The following is an 18,735-nucleotide window of genomic DNA, read 5'->3' as shown; positions in this document are numbered from 1 at the left end:
AGGAGTAACCCCTGTACATCGCCAGGTGTGACCCAAAAAGCAAAAAAAAAAAAAAAAAAAAAAAAGATCTTAAAAATACAAAAAACAAAAACATAATGTACCTAGATGGTATTTTATTTCCCCTCCTGGGGACAGACCCAAAGAATAAAGTCATTGTATTAAAAGTCAAAATAAAGAGAAATGAACTTATGACCAGTGTGACTGTGTGTGTGTGTGTGTGTGTGTGTGTGTAGACTGTCTGTCTGTCTGTCTGTCTGTCTGTCTGTCTGTCTCCCTGTCTCCTAGCTGGTCCTGAGAAGTTAAATTCTCCATGGATTATATTATTTAGGGAGATATTACTACTGTATTTTTGACTAATTTTTTAGAGGGACCTACCCAACAGTGCTTGGGATTCCAGAGGTTACTCTCAGCAATACTAGGTCTGGCTTTGTGAATCTGATGGTCCTGTGCCCCAGCCCAGAAGAGTCGTATGCCGCTCAAGCCCAGTGATATTCTGGGAACACCAGACCTATACCCAGTGTTGCTGGGAGTGGACTATACTGTGCTCTGAGCTGTCTCCTTGTCCACACGATACTCTTCAGCTACATAGATATAAATCATTTCTGTCTTCAGTGGGGTAAATGTCCAATTTTGATACCCTACTTTTTTGTTTGTGCCTTTGAACTATACCTGGTGATACTTGAGGTTACTCCTGGCTCTGTTCTTGGTCACTGTGCACAGTGGGACCATTCCTGGGGGGACTCAAACCCAGGACTTATGCTTGCAATGCATATGATCAATCCTTTGTTATCTCTCTAACCCCTTAATGCTTTTTTTTTGGGGGGGGGTGAGGAATATATTCTCATTAAGCTAGTACCATGATGTTAGAGAACTTGTTTTCATTTGAAGTTATAGGACTATATTTAAGGAAGATACCTTAATTTTGGACTGGAGCCATAGCACAGCGGGTAGGACTTTTGCCTTGCATGCAGCCGACCTGGGTTTGATTCTTCCGTCCCTCTTGGAGAGCCTGACAAGCTACCAAGAGTATCTCTCCCACATGGCAGAGCCTGGCAGGCTACCTGTGGCGTATTCGATATGCCAAAAACAGTAACAAGTCTCACGATGGAGATGTTACTGGTGCCCACTTGAGCAAATTGATAAACAAATCCATGAACAACAGGATGACAGTGCTACAATGTTACCTTAATTTTATTACTGACAAGGTCTAGCCTACCTAATCTGTGTCCTGGGAAGAACCTTTTTTTTTTCTAACCAGTTAGAAATGCCTGCACCACCCCCCACCTCCATCCAAAACCCCATTCCTGATCATGTGCTTTATTGTGTGTTTTCTGAATATGTTGCTGTTTCATAGTATTGATCTACATATTCATAATTTTAATTAATTTAATTAAATAATGATCATTTCTATATAAAATTATTAAATTAATTTCTCTATAAGATTAATAAATTTAAAAATCATGGTTTGTTTCAGACCATGAATTCTTTTTTAGGTACACACATATAACTATGTGTGTGATTTTGTTTTATTATTTTTAATTTACAAGGATCTTTCATGAAAAAAACTGTTAACTTGAAAATTATATTGAGGATTAAGTTCCTCGAGCATCAATCTTTGTATTTAAATATAAAAATTATGTTTGTAATTTATTTTAGTAAAAAATGCACTATAAAAAATTTTAAAAATATCTTTTATGTTAGGCTTTTAAATGATCATTTAGAATAAAATTGCTTATACTTTTTTCCCTCCTGTTTTTGGTATAGGATATAGCAGACCCATTTTTTGCTTATTGTAAGCAGCACGCAGATAGACTAGACAGAAAATGGAAGAGAAAAAACTACTTGGCACTACAGTCCTATTGTAAAGTGTCTTTAAAAGAGAGAGAGAAACAACTCTCACCAGAGGCACAGGTATGAAATTCATGCTAAAACTCATTCTCCCCCCTAAGGTTATGAATTTTAAATCTCATATGTGTTTGCCAATGAAATGTGAATTATAATTATGAAATTTGGTTATTTAGGATATGGATGGTCATTAAAGTACATGTAGAATACAGGTTGTGATGGCATATTTTACTGTTTATCTAGCCAACGGAATAGCCATTTGTAAAGTGTATTTCCAAATACATAAAAGCATATAACTTATAGAAAATTATTCTACTGCTGCAGGATATTGACCACACTCTCCTTCATACACCCCTCTTCCTCCCCCCCCCTTCTATTTTAGTATTCATTTAGGCTAGGAAATTCATCAGCTTGTATAGCATTTAAAATTTTTTTCTGTGTAAAATAAGTTTATGGAGGTAATTGCATTTACTGAGAGGAGAAATTTATGCTTAATCAAATCAGTTTCTCATACTCTGATCATAGATTAATACTTTTTATTAGGGAAACCTAATTTGTTTTAATTCTTTAAATCGGATTTTACTTTTGTGAATAAATTTAATTTTCCTTGATAGTGACTTCTGATTATTTTTACTTTCTCTTACCATAGACGTAAAAGTTATTAAAAGGTAGATGTTCCATTTTTGTATCTCTTAAAATTTGTATACTTTTTTTTTTTTTAATAGGCAAGGATCAATGCCCGGCTTCAGCAATATCGTGCCAAAGCAGAACTAGCTCGATCCACAAGACCCCAGGCCTGGGTTCCTAGGGAAAAGCTGCCCAGACCACTCACCAGTAGTGCTTCAGCCATCCGTAAACTGATGCGAAAAGCAGAGCTCATGGGAATTAGTACAGATATCTTCCCAGTGGATAATTCAGATACTAGTTCTAGTGTGGATGGAAGGAGAAAACATAAACAGCCAGCGCTCACTGCTGATTTTGTGAATTACTATTTTGGTCAGTATAGATACAGATTCATGCCCATTTCCAAAGCGAACAGTTTGCTACTGAAGATAATTTGATATGCTGTCAAATTTTAGAATTTGTTAGTCATGTTTTATATGTAAAGTATAAAATACTAGGCTCATGTTTTTGTCAAGAGATAAAAATGTTAAAATACTGTAGACTTTTTTTTATGTGATCATCTCTATGTTAGCTACTTCCATTGTATATCATATATTCTTTCTTTCACTAAAGTAAAATTGGATATTTAATTTAAATAGAGAGAAATATGCGCATGATTCAAATTCAGGAAAACATGGCTGAACAAAAGAATATAAAGGATAAGTTAGAGAATGAGCAAGAAAAGCTTCATGTGGAGTATAATAAGGTAAGTCGGTTGCCAATCTTATCATTTCGTGTGTGTGTGTGTGTGTGTGTGTGTGTGTGTGTGATATTCTATAGCATTTACATTTATGTTTCCTTTTGAAATTCTTCTGGACTTTTTAGGGTCTTTCCTGTATCTCAGTCCATTTGTTTTCACTATTATCATACTGAGGCACAGATTTGAACTCTTTACATGTATTCATTAATGTAGTTTATGAATATTGCATAATTTTCAGAGAGAAAACTGATTTATCACTTCTGCATGATAATGAGATTTCAGGGATTTAATTTCCTACTTTTGTATATGAATAAATTGGTCATATAGTGCCACCAGGTTCCAGTGTTATTCTACCACTGAACAGGCACCTCTGCTTATTACTACTATCCCAGTTTCTCATCTGTCACTATTTTTTTTTCACCAAACAACTTTGCTTATTCTTTCTATCCCAGCTTCTCTTCTGTAATCATTTTTTTTCACCAAAGACACCTTTGCTTATTCCTCTATCCTAGATTCTTTTCTGTAACCATGTTTTTCACCAAGTCTAAGAGTCAGTTTTATTTTTCTTTGCCAGTTTGCTTGCTTTAGTTTCTAATATGTATGGATGAGATCATTTGGTAATTGAAGTTCATTTCCTTATTTATTTCACTTAATACTTAATTTCTCCAGCCTCTATTTTTGATTCTTCCTAAAAGGGATAATGCCCATGTTAAATTTGTTTTTTTAACTATTTTAATGATGAGGGAGATAAAAAGACATGTATAAAAGCAAGATAATGATTGAAACTTCAGGTAATAAATACAATTACTTTATAACTGGTATTAAGTTAGATAAGATTTTAAGTGATGAAAATGTAAGTGATGCAAAGTTTTTTTTTAAAATAATGTAGGAGTACTGCTGTTTATTCAGCCATTGATTAAGTTGATTGAATTGGGCATGAACTCCAGATTACTTTTTTTTAATTCTATTCTGAATGTTAACTTTATTTTATTATTTTATTTTTTCCCTCCTCTGTTTTTGATTCACGTGAGATACAGCTACAAAGCTTTCATGTTTGAGCTTAAGTCATATAATCATCAAACACCCATCTCTTCACTATTGCACACTTTCTACCACCAAAATCCCCAGTATTCCCCCTCTACCCCTGTTCCAACCCTTCCCCTGCCTGTGTGGCAGACAATTTCCCCCATACTCTCTCTCTACTTTCGTTACATCTGATATTTCGACACCAGTCTCACCACCAATCAAACCTGCTGAAAATGCAATGCTAGATGGTTTGTTTTGTATTGCTTGTTATCGATAGAATATAGTATCCGGACAAAATTCTGTGTCATTCTCTTCCGGAAGCTTTAGTTTATAGTCTCTGGGTCTTGGCCATTGATGAGATTACATGGCACCAGGGGCAGTTTGTGGGTGTGACTGCCAAGCTACTGGAAAACTGGGGATCTGGTGGGAGGAGGCCCAGTCCTGATCCAAGTGAGCCTGGGGTTCTCAGTCATGGGTTCCCACCTACCTCTGCACTACAGGCCCTAACTGCATCTTTTGATCTCTTTCGAGATTTATGGGTCTTTGAAATAAGGCCAATAAATGAGCTTATATAGCTGAGCCAGAGGTGCTTTGTGGGTATGTTTCCCACGTACCTAACATTTGGTGTTTAATTCTTGGTAAATTTGGCCCCAAGTTGTTGGGGTCTGGCCAAAGGCACAGTAGCAATTGGGGTATCCTGAAGTCTGAAGGCATCATCAGGCTGCTGATGCACACACCCCACAGGTACAGGTTTACCTACTGGCAGCACCATACCCCCTAAGTGATAAAAGTTTTAAGTGATAAAAAGTTAGTTTGTAATAATCAGTCACACTGTAATGAAGAATACTGGATTATATTTGAAAATCTGAGTATTCTTAATAATTCTGTGATCTGGATCAAGTCACAAAAACCCTGATGCCATTTATCTTATTGGAAAAAAGATTACAGAATGTCTTGGTAGGGTTGTAAGAATTACATAGCAAATGTAACAAGATACATAAATATAGGTATTATCATTAACAGCGATGATAACAGAACAGCATATTTTTATTAGTGCTGCTAAAATTATTAATGCTGCTTATCTCAGATATTGTGACTTAATGTATTAAAATATATGGAATATAGAGATACTGTATGTTATTGATAAATTGCTTTTTATGTATGTTACTCAGCATTTTTGTCATTTACTAATTTGATTTATTTACATTGTAGCTCTGTGAATCTTTAGAAGAACTACAAAACCTAAATGGCAAACTTCGAAGTGAAGGACAAGGAATATGGGCCTTACTGGGCAGAATCACAGGGCAGGTTAGTTTCTTTCCAATTGCTATTTTCTATTTTTGCTCCTTTTTTATGAATTTTTCCAGATCAGATTTCTGGTACAAGTGTCACTTTGCTAACTGGAGAATTCTGGGTTAATTCGGGCTTCCAACCCTATGGGATTGGAAGCTGCCTGTGAGTACCTGCAGATTCATTGGCTGTTTTAACAGTAATCTTGTTTGTAATTTTTATTTTTTTTATTTTTGTTGTAACTGATCTGTCATTTGTAGTGAAGTTAAGATATGAAGCATGAGTTTACTTTGATCTCATTCTTCTTTTCTCTAATTTAGCAGTTTTGGATTCTTCATATCTTTCTGTTCTGTTCTTAGGTTTTTTTTTTTGAGGAGAAAGATGTAAGATTTAAAAGAAAAATCGAGAGATTAATATTCATTGTATAAAAATAAAAAGAAAAGACGCGGGCGAGGAAAGGGAAGCCTCACCGCACCGAGCCAGGCACAGGGCCTAGGGCAGCAGCTGTCTCTCCCGCCACCCGAGTTCGGTAGCCTCCGGCAGCTTCCCCCACCCCGGGGAGGTTGATGGCGAAGATGTGGCAGGCGAAGGAAGGAACGGAGCCAAGATGGTTGGTCTCACTTGCAGTTTATTCCAATCTTCCCTCTAAACACTCTCCTCTGGAACTCTCCCCCTGCCCCCTCATACAGCTACCTTAAATCTCCCCGTCCCCCAGCAGCCTGGGGCTTATCTAAAGGTGTGGTTACAATCCATAGGGGGTATAGTTCTATCTCTTAGGGGAATGCCTTCACTAGGACAGAATCTCTCTTTCAGCAGGAAGACCCACCCAAGGGCAGAGTCCCATGAATGTGTTTCTCTTCTCCTCAGCCAGCAAACATATAAGAATTCATAATATTAATCATTTTGTATGGACACAATAAGAGATGCATTAAAGCTTATAGAATTGCTCTCCTGGGGGCATCTGAATCTCAGACTACAGTGCTCAGGCCAGATCAGTCTTTCCCATCCCTGGCAGGGTCCCAGTCTCATAATTACTATTGGATCATGACAGCATTTGTCTATGATCAAGCTCTTAACTTATAGTTAAGAATTAGGCACTTTGGCCAGGCCCATCTCGATGCCAGGGTAGCACATAACTCACGGCTTGCCCTGGATCCTTCCCGTCCCACGTCGGGGACCCTACTTTGGGGTGCTAGGAACTGAGGGCAACTGAGGCTTAAGTGGAGAAAGCAGATGCCCAGGAGGGAATATCGAGGCCAATTAAGTCTTAAGTTATAAAAACATAATATTGTCTTCTTGTGTCTATACAAAAAAGACATAGCTTTAAAGTAAATTATTCAAAAGGCATAAAGAGGAGAGAAAGGCAATGTTATAACATTCAGTGTCCTAGGAAGTTCTGACCTTACCAGTTAACAGAGTTTGATTAAGGGAAGAGCAGATAAACTGGTAGAGTTGGTTACAGATAAACAAAAGAATGGGAGTGACTCGGGAGCACTTTGATGGGTGTGACTGATAAACCTAAGCTCCTAGTGGCAAGGGGGAAAGGACAAACCAATGATATCCAACAATTCATGTTGATTTGGTTTTGAACTATGAAAAGATGGTTATTTAAATTTTAATGGTAAAGTATAATTTTTCTTTTATAGTGGCAATTGTTATAGTTATGGGAGAATTTGCCTTATCATTGACCTTCTTTAAACTGCTAAAGGTCTTGGTGTTGAAAAGAAGCGTTGCCAAATAAATTTCTTTGAATGATTTATTTTTATTGTATGATGTTATGACTTATAAAGTCAAATTTATTTAAATTATTTTAGTTATTTCTTGCTGTGGGATCTCTCAGGCAGTACTCAGAAGACCAGTGGCATTCTTGTTCACTGTGCCAGTTTGGTGCTTAGGTCCAAACAGTATTGAACCATAACACCTCCTTGGCTGTGTTTGGGAACTTCTAGGATATACCTGTCAGTTCCTAGGGCATCTAGTCTATGTTGGGGATCGAACTTGGTGCCTCACATATGTAAGGCAAGTGTTCAGTTCATTAAGCTACCTCCCAATCCTTAGTTAAATTTTCAGGACGATGGGTTCTCACTGTAATCCTGTCACTATGAAAGCTGTTTTGTTTCTGAAGGAGGCTTTTCAGAAAACAACTCTATTTTACTTGTTATAGAGATTTGCGAAAATTCAGATTTATCATACAAATTGTATAGATATATTATTTTACAAGTTATGTTTACTGGTAACTGTTGTACTTATTAACTTTGCAGATCTTAATTTTGTGGCGTAGGTTATTGTGTGCTACAGTATATTTTTAAAGTTTTTTGGTTTTTGGGCCAAACCAATGGTGTCCAGGAGTTACTCCTGGCTCTGCACTTAAGAATCACTCCTGGTGGGCTTGGGGGATCATATGGGATGCTGGGGATTGAACCCGAGTCTGCCTCATGCAAGAGAAGCACCCTGTCCATTGTACTATCTGTCCTGCTCCACATATAATATAATTTAAATGGTGAGAATGCAGAGTTACTCATGGAAAATTGACCTTTGTTCCTATAGATAAGTTATTAGGGGTTTTTTGCAGATTATGGATTTTATATATTTAGAGAAGTAATATTGATGCCAGCCTTTTAATATTTGCCAAACTAACAATATCTTTGGCTTGATTTGAAAGTTAATTTCATAAGAATATCCTGTTTAGTGTGAAACGTATTTTAAGGAGGCATTTTTATTATTAGATTACTTTTATGAGAAGTTTATAAATTTCCATGTGCAAATGTGAAAAATGAAAAAGTGGAAGTGGAATTCAGTTGTACTGCTTTGATGACACTTTTTTCCAGTTGGTTGAACAGATGCTGGCCCATCAGGCCTTTGAGAAATGACTTTGATCGATAGTTGCTGTCTGAGAAGCCAGTCTAGTATAGATTAGTGGAAACCCTAAGAGAATCTCATTTGCTTTGTGGAAAGTTTGGTCCAATAAGATAATTTTTCTAATTAACCTATGGAACACCGGTGTAGGTAGGATGTTGAGGAAAATAAATGGCTTTAATATTATTTTTGCCAAATGTGCTGTACTTTTTTTTTTTTTTTTTGGTAACTACTTACCTGTTTGCCCATGTTCTTCAGTGTGTAAAACTTAAGTCAGGTTTAATTTCCATAATGTTTTAGTGTTTTTCTGCAATTGATGAAAGTATTATTATTGGTTTTAAGGGTAGTAATTCTGTGACAAAAACTAATTCTAATATCTTTGTTTATAAGAATAATAAATAGTAAAAGATTTCCTATTTATAATCCCTGCACACTTGACTTGTGCCAAACAGGAAAATGTTGCTTTAGTTTTCTTTAAAACCATGTAAACTACATTTGTTCAAATCAATAGAAGTTGAATATACCAGCAATTTTGCGAGCACCTAAGGAGAGAAAACCAAGTAAAAAAGAAGGAGGCACCCAAAAGACATCTATTCTCCCTGCGGTACTTTATAGGCAAGTAATGAAATTACAATAAATCAATATTGTACACCTGTAAACTGATATTTAGTAACAAATGTTCTAAATATTTTTAAATGAATTATTTCTTACCAGAATTTAAGTTCAATTTGAATGTAAAGTTCAGTGTAAAGTATTTGTTCCTTTATCAGAGACACTTTTCAAGTTGAATGATAGGGTAGAGAACTTACTCATAGTTTAATGACAAGAAAAGTGACTTGTATTCTGGGAGTATATCTACATAAGCTCCAATTTAGGATGGGATATGGGAAAATTACTATAATGATTATTTTCTAATGTTGAAAACAGTATGTTACATAAACAGGTGTTAATAATTTATTTTACATGGATGAGCTTTAGAGTTTTGCCTGTGTTTCTAAATAGTGATTAGTATCACTTCACCCATTCAGAATCTATTACCTTTGTGTTGTAGTGGTTAATGAAGAAAAGATTTAGATTTGAGTTACAGTTTACATTTGAGTCTGTCTATATTTTCTTCCTTTTCTCTATGTTTCACTGTATCACTGTCATCTCATTGTTCATTGATTTGCTCGAGCAGGCACCAGTAACGTCTCCATTTGTCCCAGCCTGAGATTTTAGCAGTCTCTCCTTACTCGTCTTTCCCAATGATTGGAGGCTCTTTCAGGGTCGGGAATGAGACCTGTTATTGTTACTGTATTTGGCATATCAAAAACGCCACGGGGAGTTTGCCAGGCTCTTCCCATGCAGGTGGGATACTCTTGGCAGCTTGCCGAGCTCTCCAAGAGGGATGGAGAATGTATATCAGAGAATACAAGCAAGTATGTTAAAACCAAACACGTGTGCTGCTTAAGGCACGTCAGTGAGCTAGACTATAAGAAGTCGCATGGCCGCTTTGCTGCCACACGCTTCCGGGAGTTTTGTTTTATATAGTCTCTGGATCTTGGCTATTGATGGGATTTCATGGCACCGGATCTCTATGCTTAGTTGTAATGATAATTTTTTTCTATAAGTATTTTTTATTTACTATTTGACAATATTTCACTATAAATGTAATTTTGTCTAATGATATATATCCATTCATAAAATGATTACAATGCTACTTTTTCCATATATTGGATTAGATTAAGTGAAAAAGGGTTAGATGAGCTGTATTTACATGAATGTAGATTATATATGCATATATGTATATATATGATTATATACATACGCAAATGCTTTCCACAACTTTTTCATAAATTATAACAATAGAAAGGATAGCAATTTATGAAATTTTAATTTTTTGGTGGTGTTTTGCATAGGTAATAGCAAAGAACTTCCTTGAAATGTTGGAAAAGTTCCTGTGATACAGGAAATTTTCTGTGATAGAGGGTGGAGACCAGTACATCTGAAGTCCAATTTTACAAAATTGACTCATTTGTATAACTAGCTTGCACTTATGATGACACTCATTTTTATTTCAGAATATTTTTTTGTTTTTAAAAACATGTTTTCTATCCTAAGCAACTTTTAGACCAAGTGTTGGTTGTCATGCATTTATATGGGTGGATGCTTCTCTGGTCTTTTTTACCCCCTAAGTTATTTGGAAAATTAAAACATCATTTCATTTTGTACGTGAATGACCCTTCAGGTTTCTCAACATTTTCCTTATTTTGGAGGGAGTAGGGAATTTGGGCCTCACCAAGCAGTGCTCAGGGTTTCTGCCTGACTCTGCTCAGGGATCACTTCTGGCTGGGTATCGATTGAACCCAGGTTGGCCCTGTGAAAGGCAATCACCATATCCTCAATTCTATCTCTCAGTCTCCCATTTTTCTCACTTTTACACTCCCATTATGAATATATTTTGGATTTTCAGGTCTAGAATTCCTTAAGTAGTTAAATTGCCTTTTTTGGACAAGAAATAATATATTCCTTAAAAAACAAGATAACAAAGAAAAGCTTTTTTTAAAAAAAATATCAGTTATATTATTAAACTGATTTTGATAAGAGACTTCTTTTTTTCTTTTTTAAAATTTTTTATTAGTGAATCACAACAAGGCACAGTTACAAACTTATGAACTTTCGTGTTTACATTTCAGTCATACAGTGATCTTTTACCCATCCCTCCACCAGTGCCCATTCTCCACCAATATTCCCAGTATCCCTCCCATCACCCCCACCCCATTCCCCACCACCTCACCCTGCATCTGCTGCAGGGCATTCCCTTTTGTTCTCTCTCCTTTTGGGTGTTGTAGTTTGCAATAGAGGTATTGAGTGGTCATCATGTTTGGTCTATAGTCTACTTTAGGCACGCATCTTTCAAGTCAAATGGGTCCTCCCAACATCCTCTTCTTGGTGTTCCCTTCTCTATCTCAGCTGCCTTTTCCCCCAGCATGTGAGGCCAATTTCCAAGCTGTGGGCAGACCTCCTGGTCCTTATCTCTACTATAAGAGATTTATTTTCACATGTGGCTGATTTACACATTGAAACAACTTTGAAAAGTTTATAATTAAAAATATCAATAAAAATGGTATTTTTGTGTTGTAAAACTTCTCTAGTTTTCAAAAATTGAAAAATTTCTTTACTACACATATATCGAGAAACAGTTGAACTAACATTGAATGATTCTAAAATTCTAGTTTGACCTAATCTCTTAGTAGATAAGAGTCCTTTAAAAAGTTTGACTATAGATTTACTTAAATTTTGTTGTTCATCGATTTGCTCCAGCAGGCACCTGTAACGTCTCCATTGTGAGACTTGTTATTGTTTTTGGCATATCGAATAGGACACAGGTAGCTTGCTGGGCTTTGCCGTGCGGGCGGGGTACTCTTGGTAGCTTGCTGGGCTCTCCAAGAAGGACAGAGGAATCGAACCCGGGTCAGCCATGTGCAAGGCAAATGCCCTACCGGCTATGCTATTGCTCCAGTCCAAAATTTCCTAGATTCTGAGAAATATCTATTTAGAACTAAAATCTGTTTACATTATAAATACACATACATGAATATATACAGTTATTTCAGTGATAGTAGTAGTTTGGCACTTTCTGTCTTGTCACCCACAGTTGCTCACCCTGTTTCTTTGGGGGGTACAGCCATTGTCCTTGACCGTGTGAGGCACATTGTCTCTTGTGAGTCATTGCCTCCCAACCTACGATTTCTAATTCCTTTGCTATGATGCTTTATTTTTCTTTTGAGAAATAACGGTCACTCTGGAATCTCTCTCTCTTCTCATATTTCTAAGTACAGAATCTTTACTGCTCTTAAATAATATCGTACAGATATGTATGGACACATAGATATATATATACTTGTGTATATATAATATAGATACATATGTCTTTTTTTGCGAATCAAGGTCAAATTTTAGAATTTAAAAACATTTCATAAATTTACTTTTACTATGGTAATTTTTCTAATCCTTTATTTGCCACCTTTATTCAAGTTGTGGAATTTGTAAGAAGAACCATGACCAGCATCTTCTTTTATTATGTGATACCTGTAAACTCCATTACCATCTTGGATGTCTCGACCCTCCTCTTACAAGAATGCCACGAAAGACAAAAAACAGTTACTGGTAAGTATAGTGGAGGAAATTTAAATGTTAAAACTAGTTTATTGTTCATAGTTTCATCAGTATAGGATGAAGTGGTATATTGCTTCATGATGATATTTTGAGCTTATTTTTTTCTTCCTGTTTCTGTTGGGGGTCTCCCAGGTGGTCCTCAAGAAGCCCAGAGGCCTCTCCTGATGATTTTTCACTGGGTCAGCGGTGTAATTTTGTGGTGAGGATGCACTGCTGGTAATGCCCTGTGACATCAAATATTGTCTGGGCTTATCTTGTGATGTTTTGGGATATCCAGGGCCATCAGTGCTCAGGACCCTATGAAACCACACCCATTGTTACTTGAGGAATCTATTTTGGCCCCATACACCCTGCTCTTTGCTAATTTATTATTATTATTATTATTATTATTATTATTATTATTATTATTATTGCTAGGGGGTAACATGGGGTGCTGGGAATTGAACCTGGGTCGGCCATGTGCAAGGCAAACGCCCTACCCACTGTACTCCAGTCCCGTTAGAACTTCTTCCAACTTTATTGAGGTATACTTGACAATCAAATATTTATATTGCTGATAGACTTGATTGTATACTATGTGTAATTAAGACATTTATTACCTCACGTAATTGTCATTTTTTTTGGTAAGGACAATTAAGATATCAATATATATTTGAGGCTAGAGAGATCATATGTTGGGTAAGGCACTCACTTGCCTTGTACACAGCCAACAAGGTTTGATTCTAGACAACACATACGATCTCCTGAGCACAGAGCCAGGATATTATAATGTTATGAATACATCTGTTAAAAATGTTTTGAGACATAAATTTTAAATTAATTGGGTCTGTTTTAATGTCTTGATGATGGATTTTTCTTTCTTTTGTTGTGGGGCTACTTGCTGATGTTCTCTTAGTATGTGGTGCTTAGAATTGAACCCAGGGCCTCCAGCTACATCGCTGGCTTACCAGTGGCTATGTAAGACATAAATTCTGCCAACTATAGGATTTTCTTTTGCTTTATTAAAAGACATTCTCAAATGCTTCCTTTTGAGATTAAATTTATCATTGTGTGCTTTCATAGCTATTTCTTCATTTCTATTTATTATATTTTTTGCTTTCTGTTTGGGCCCATACCTGGGTGTATTCAGGGTCTACTCCTGGTTCTACACTTAGGAATCACTCCTCACAGTGTTCAGGAGATCAGATGGGGTGTCCAGGGTCAAACCTGGATCAGCCACTTGTGAGGCAAGTGCCCTTTCCTCTGTATTGTCTCTCTGGCCCGAATACAGTAATTTAAATTAATTATTGTATTCTCAATTAGTATCATTGAGGTCTTCTAATATTAAACTTATCTATTCCTTGCAAATCTAGAAACATTTTCTGTATATCTCTAAATTATTATTAATCTGGGCATATTGAATTACTTCAGGTTTTCCTTGGGGGGAGGGATTGTGGTATGCCTTTGGGTTGCACCTGGGAGTGCTCAGAGATTACTGCTGCTTCTGCACCAAAGGATCTCGGGCTCAGGGTGCCATATGCATTGCTGGGGATTGAACCTTTATTGACTGCTTACAAGGTAAATGACTTAATCCATTTAAGAGATATCTTATCTCTGCCTCCAAATCATGCTAGGTAGCTGATAAAAGTTTATGGTGTTTATAATGATCTTTTGCCTTTCTTCATTTTTTTATTAAAGGGAGTGACAGATGTTCCAATTTTAGTAAGTTGATTCCGTATAGTAATAATGTAGTACATGGAAAACTTTGAAATGAACGTGAATAATCTGTTTATATAAGATTTTTTTCTGATTTTAGGAGACAGTGAACCTTGCGTTTATGAATGCAAGATTATCTGTCCTTAAACACATTTGTACTGTCTCTCTGGTCCTCACAGTTCAGTTTTGGATTAATCCTTTAGCTCCTCCCATCATTCAGTGTTGCATATATGTGGCATTTTCCTCTACACCTATTTCATATGTTCCTGATAATATGTTGGAAGTTTGAAATTGATCATAGTTATTAATAATCATAAAATGAAGTTAGAAAATGCTAAAGATAATTTCTTTGATTTAAATTTCTATAGTCTACTGGTAAATATTGCCGAGTGTCTCCAGTTTCACTAGCTTTTTAAATGCTATACAAGCCCATGATAACATTGCTTACTACTATATCCCTATACGTACTGCTAACTAGAATTACTGTGCTGCCTGCTACCTTCTTCTCACATATTTATATAATGTATTTTGTTTAATCCACTAATCTAAGGCCTTGCTTTTCAGCTTTTTCTTCCTGTATCTGCACTTCTCTCATGGAGTATTTGTTTATTCCTACTCTGTATAATATGTGTTTATCTCACTTTTAGTTTATGTGTCTAGTTTTTCCTAAATATATAATCTTGCATACAGGTTTATGTTATTTAAAAAAACAAGCCTCAAAGGAATTAATAAATAGTAAATGGTCACTATATTACAGGTTTTTTTTTTGTATATTCAGCATAGCTTGTCCTTATGATAAAAAGATACAGACACAAAATTATAAACTTTACTCTTTGCTCTGACAAAGAGTAAAGTCATAGTCCATGGGTTACTTTGATTTTTAAATGTTGCAATGTCTGTTAAGGGAAATCATGATTTTTAAAGGGAAACTGTATAACTACAGGGCCCATCCAGTTTCTCACTTCTCCTGGAAATTAACTTTTCAGATGCATTATAGAAATCATAGCTAATATTAGAAGACAAAAATAAAACAAAGGTTTCTATTTTTTCTTTGCATAGGCAATGTTCAGAATGTGACCAGGCAGGGAGCAGTGACATGGAGGCAGATATGGCCATGGAAACCTTACCAGATGGGACCAAACGGTCAAGGAGGCAGATTAAGGAACCAGTGAAATTTGTTCCACAGGATATGCCCCCAGAACCAAAGAAGATTCCTATAAGAAACACGGTAATTTATTGCTTGTTCATCATAATCATCACCCAAATTTTAGGCTGAAATTTAAGAGGTAATTAAAGCAAAGGGTGAGTAAGTACCATAAGAGTGAAAGAAACATATATGTTGTTATTCTTAAAAGTATATTATCTTACATTATAATATACTCATACCCGAACATTTGTATTTCACATATTCAGTTTAAGCATAAAATAATGGACACCAGTGGGATGAATGGGGTCTATTGATGTACTTCAAAAATAGAACATTTCCAAAGCCTCACAAGAGCCCTGTAAATCTCTTAGTAATCATACCCCCATCCTTCTTGCGCAGAGGTCACCTCTTTCTTCAACTTTAAAATTTCTCTTCTTTTTGTATTACCATGTGCCTGGAAGCCCTACCAGCCTAAAACCATTTTAAATAAAAATGAGTGCAACTTTTCTGTTATGTGAGTAGCATGAATTTCTTTTCAAAACTCATGAGAGTTGGCTTATGCAAGTTATGAATTCCTAAGGGAGAAATATTTAGCCAGGCTGGCACATTTCAAAAACTTTACTCTCTTTGAGGAAGATTTAAAGATATTTTTATGTTTCGTTGTTATCATTTATGTTATTTCTTACTGGGTTTTAGAGTTATTTTTTAAAATAGGTTTTCAAAAGTTTTCTTTAATTATAGTGATTGCCTAAATTATACCTATTAGAGTCATTACTAAAATAATAAATTTTAATTTAATATATTTCATTGTGAGTTTCCAAAGAAAGTGTGGGGGGGTGTTAGGGACTCGAGCTTTCGGTGGCCGAGAGCCGTTTCCCTGGTCAGTTATACTGTATATTACTATTTTATATACTAAAATTTGGCTGGGCTTCACAGCCATGCTCAAGGCCCCTCTCCACACATTTGGATGAGTCTCACACATGAAGGAAATGGCAGAGGAACCCAGGTGTGTGGGACCTGGACCTGAGATCTCCAAGACTGCTTGGACCGAGACTGGGCCTCTTCTGCCCAGATCCCCTATTTTCCAATAGCTAGGCAATCATCCCAGAAATGCCCCTAGCACCGTGTAATCCCACCAACGGCCAATATCCAATGACTATAAAACCAAGCTCTTGGAAGCGACATCTTATAGCCTAGTTCTCCTTCTGGGAGAACTTGGCAAGCTACCAAGAGTTTCCTGCCCGCATGGGAATGCCTCACAAACTCCCCATGGCGTATTCATATGCCAAAACCAGTAACAATGATGGGTCTCATTCCCCTGACCCTGAAAGAGCCTCCAATGCGGCACCATTGGAAAGGATGAGTAAAGAGAGGCTTCTAAAAGCTCAGGGCTAAGACAATGGAGATGTTACTGAGACCGCTTGAGAAATTTGATGATCAATGGGATGATGATGATGATGATGATGATGATATACTAAAATTTATATATTAAATATCATTTACAAGAGAGATAATTTATGCAAATTAAATTCATATCATTAAATATTATGTTTAGTATTATTTGAGTTTAATATTTAAAGCACAATATTTTTGAAAATTTTTCAATTTTATTTTCATATAATTGCTCACTATAATTGATTATATTCAATATTTCATCACCAATCCCGCCATCATTACACTTTGCCACCACCACTCAAGCCTGCCCCACAGGCAGATGCTAAATAATTTATAAAATACTTATTGAGATAAAGTTATTTTTGAGAGCAGCCACCTAAGTTATTTAACTCAGTTTTGTGTTTTGGGCTTATTTCAAACTTATTTAAAACTTAAGTGGTAAATCTGAGAATTGTTCTGTTTTAGATGACCGAGATAGTTAAATTCTGGTGCTCTAAACTGATTGACTTAAAGTAGTTTTATTTGTAATTTCCACAAGTTTAAAAAGCGTTTTAAAAATTTTATGCGCGTGTTTTGTTTACAAATGCGATAGGGGGAATAAATTTCCTCATTTATTTCTGGGTCTCCGAGAGCAACACAAGAGGCCCAGATGCTGCTCCAGGTGCATCTTGGCCAGCAACCTCAGACAGGCAGCAGTTCAGTGCAAGGCCCCTGTGCCACCAGGGATTTCCTGGGCCACACTCCTGGTGCTAAACTGTTGAACTTAAAGTAGTTTTATTTGTAATTCCCACAAGTCTTTTTCTACTTCTAAATTATTTTCTGCACCATTTGGTTCTGAAATCTGCAGCTATTCTTAAGATATTAGAGAAATGTTGTTTCTTCATATGCCTGTGTATCCCTTGTGAAACTTTCAAACTTTATTATTTTCAAAAAATTCTTAGGACCAGTATTATCTTTTGTTTTCAAAAAAATTTTTATTAGGGAATCACTGTGATGTACAGTTACAAACTTAAGAACTTTTGTGTTTGCATTTCACTCATACAGTGATCGTTTACCATCCCTCCACCAGTGCCCATTCACCTCCACCAATGATCCCAGTATCCCTCTCACCACCCGCACCCCAGCCCCCATCATCCCACCCTGCCTCTGCGGCAGGGCATTCCCTTTTGTTCTCTCTCCTTTTGGGTGTTGTAGTTTGCAATAGAGGTATTGAGTGGCCTTCATGTTCGGTCTAAGGTCTACTTTCAGTTTGCATTTTCCAAACCGAATGGGTCCTCCCAACATCCTCTACTCGGAGAGGCAAAAAGGTATAGTAGAATTGACATCTGTATTTGTATGTTCATTGCAGCACTGTTTACAATAGCCAAAATCTGGAAAAAAAATGGAGTGCCCCAAAACAGATGACTGGTTAAAGAAACTTTGGTACATCTACACAATGGAATACTATGCAACTGTTAGAAAGGATGAAGTCATGAAATTTGCATATAAGAGGACCAATATTATATTATCTTTAATGTGGAGTTATAGAGTAGAATTTTGCACGTATTATAATAGTAGTTCATGTATCTATTGTTTGTTTAGCATTACTTAAGATTAAAGAGGCTCATTTAATAACTAAGATAAAAGAAGATCTTTTAGTAACTTAACAATTTAAAATTCCTTCTGTTCTTTTTCTAATTTACCTGTTTGCTTCTGTAGACAGGAATTAGGGAGCTTTGAATTTTTTTTTTTAAATTTTTAAATTTTTTATTTTTTAAATTTTATTGTTTTATTGAATCACCATGTGGAAAGTTACAAAGCTTTCAGGTTTAAGTCTCAGTTATAAAATGCTCGGGAGCTTTGAAATTTTTAATATTGAACTATTCCCTGTTTGTGGTTTTGTTTTTTGGTTTTGCACATAGTACAGTGGTGCTCGGGGTCTACTCCTGGCTCTGTGCTCAAGGATCAACCCTGGCGAAAT

General features: G+C 36.2%; 1 protein-coding gene across 6 annotated transcripts in view; it reads left to right on the top strand.

The window, feature by feature from the left end:
• Positions 1-18,735, top strand: part of PHF14 (PHD finger protein 14) — a 189,608-nt gene that overhangs the window by 52,129 nt on the left and 118,744 nt on the right. For all 6 annotated transcript variants that reach the window (XM_055147149.1, XM_055118864.1, XM_055146003.1 and 3 more), the window contains exons 8-14: positions 1,765-1,911; positions 2,571-2,841; positions 3,108-3,214; positions 5,447-5,542; positions 8,892-8,995; positions 12,398-12,529; positions 15,293-15,461. In XM_055147149.1, the coding sequence (XP_055003124.1) occupies positions 1,765-1,911; positions 2,571-2,841; positions 3,108-3,214; positions 5,447-5,542; positions 8,892-8,995; positions 12,398-12,529; positions 15,293-15,461 (1,026 nt within the window). The remainder of the gene's footprint in view (positions 1-1,764; positions 1,912-2,570; positions 2,842-3,107; positions 3,215-5,446; positions 5,543-8,891; positions 8,996-12,397; positions 12,530-15,292; positions 15,462-18,735) is intronic.

This window comes from Sorex araneus, chromosome 1, assembly GCF_027595985.1.
Source record: "Sorex araneus isolate mSorAra2 chromosome 1, mSorAra2.pri, whole genome shotgun sequence".
Lineage (NCBI taxonomy): Eukaryota > Metazoa > Chordata > Mammalia > Eulipotyphla > Soricidae > Sorex > Sorex araneus.
The sequence above is the reverse complement of the archived record's forward strand: the minus strand, read 5'-3'. Positions and strand labels throughout refer to the sequence as shown.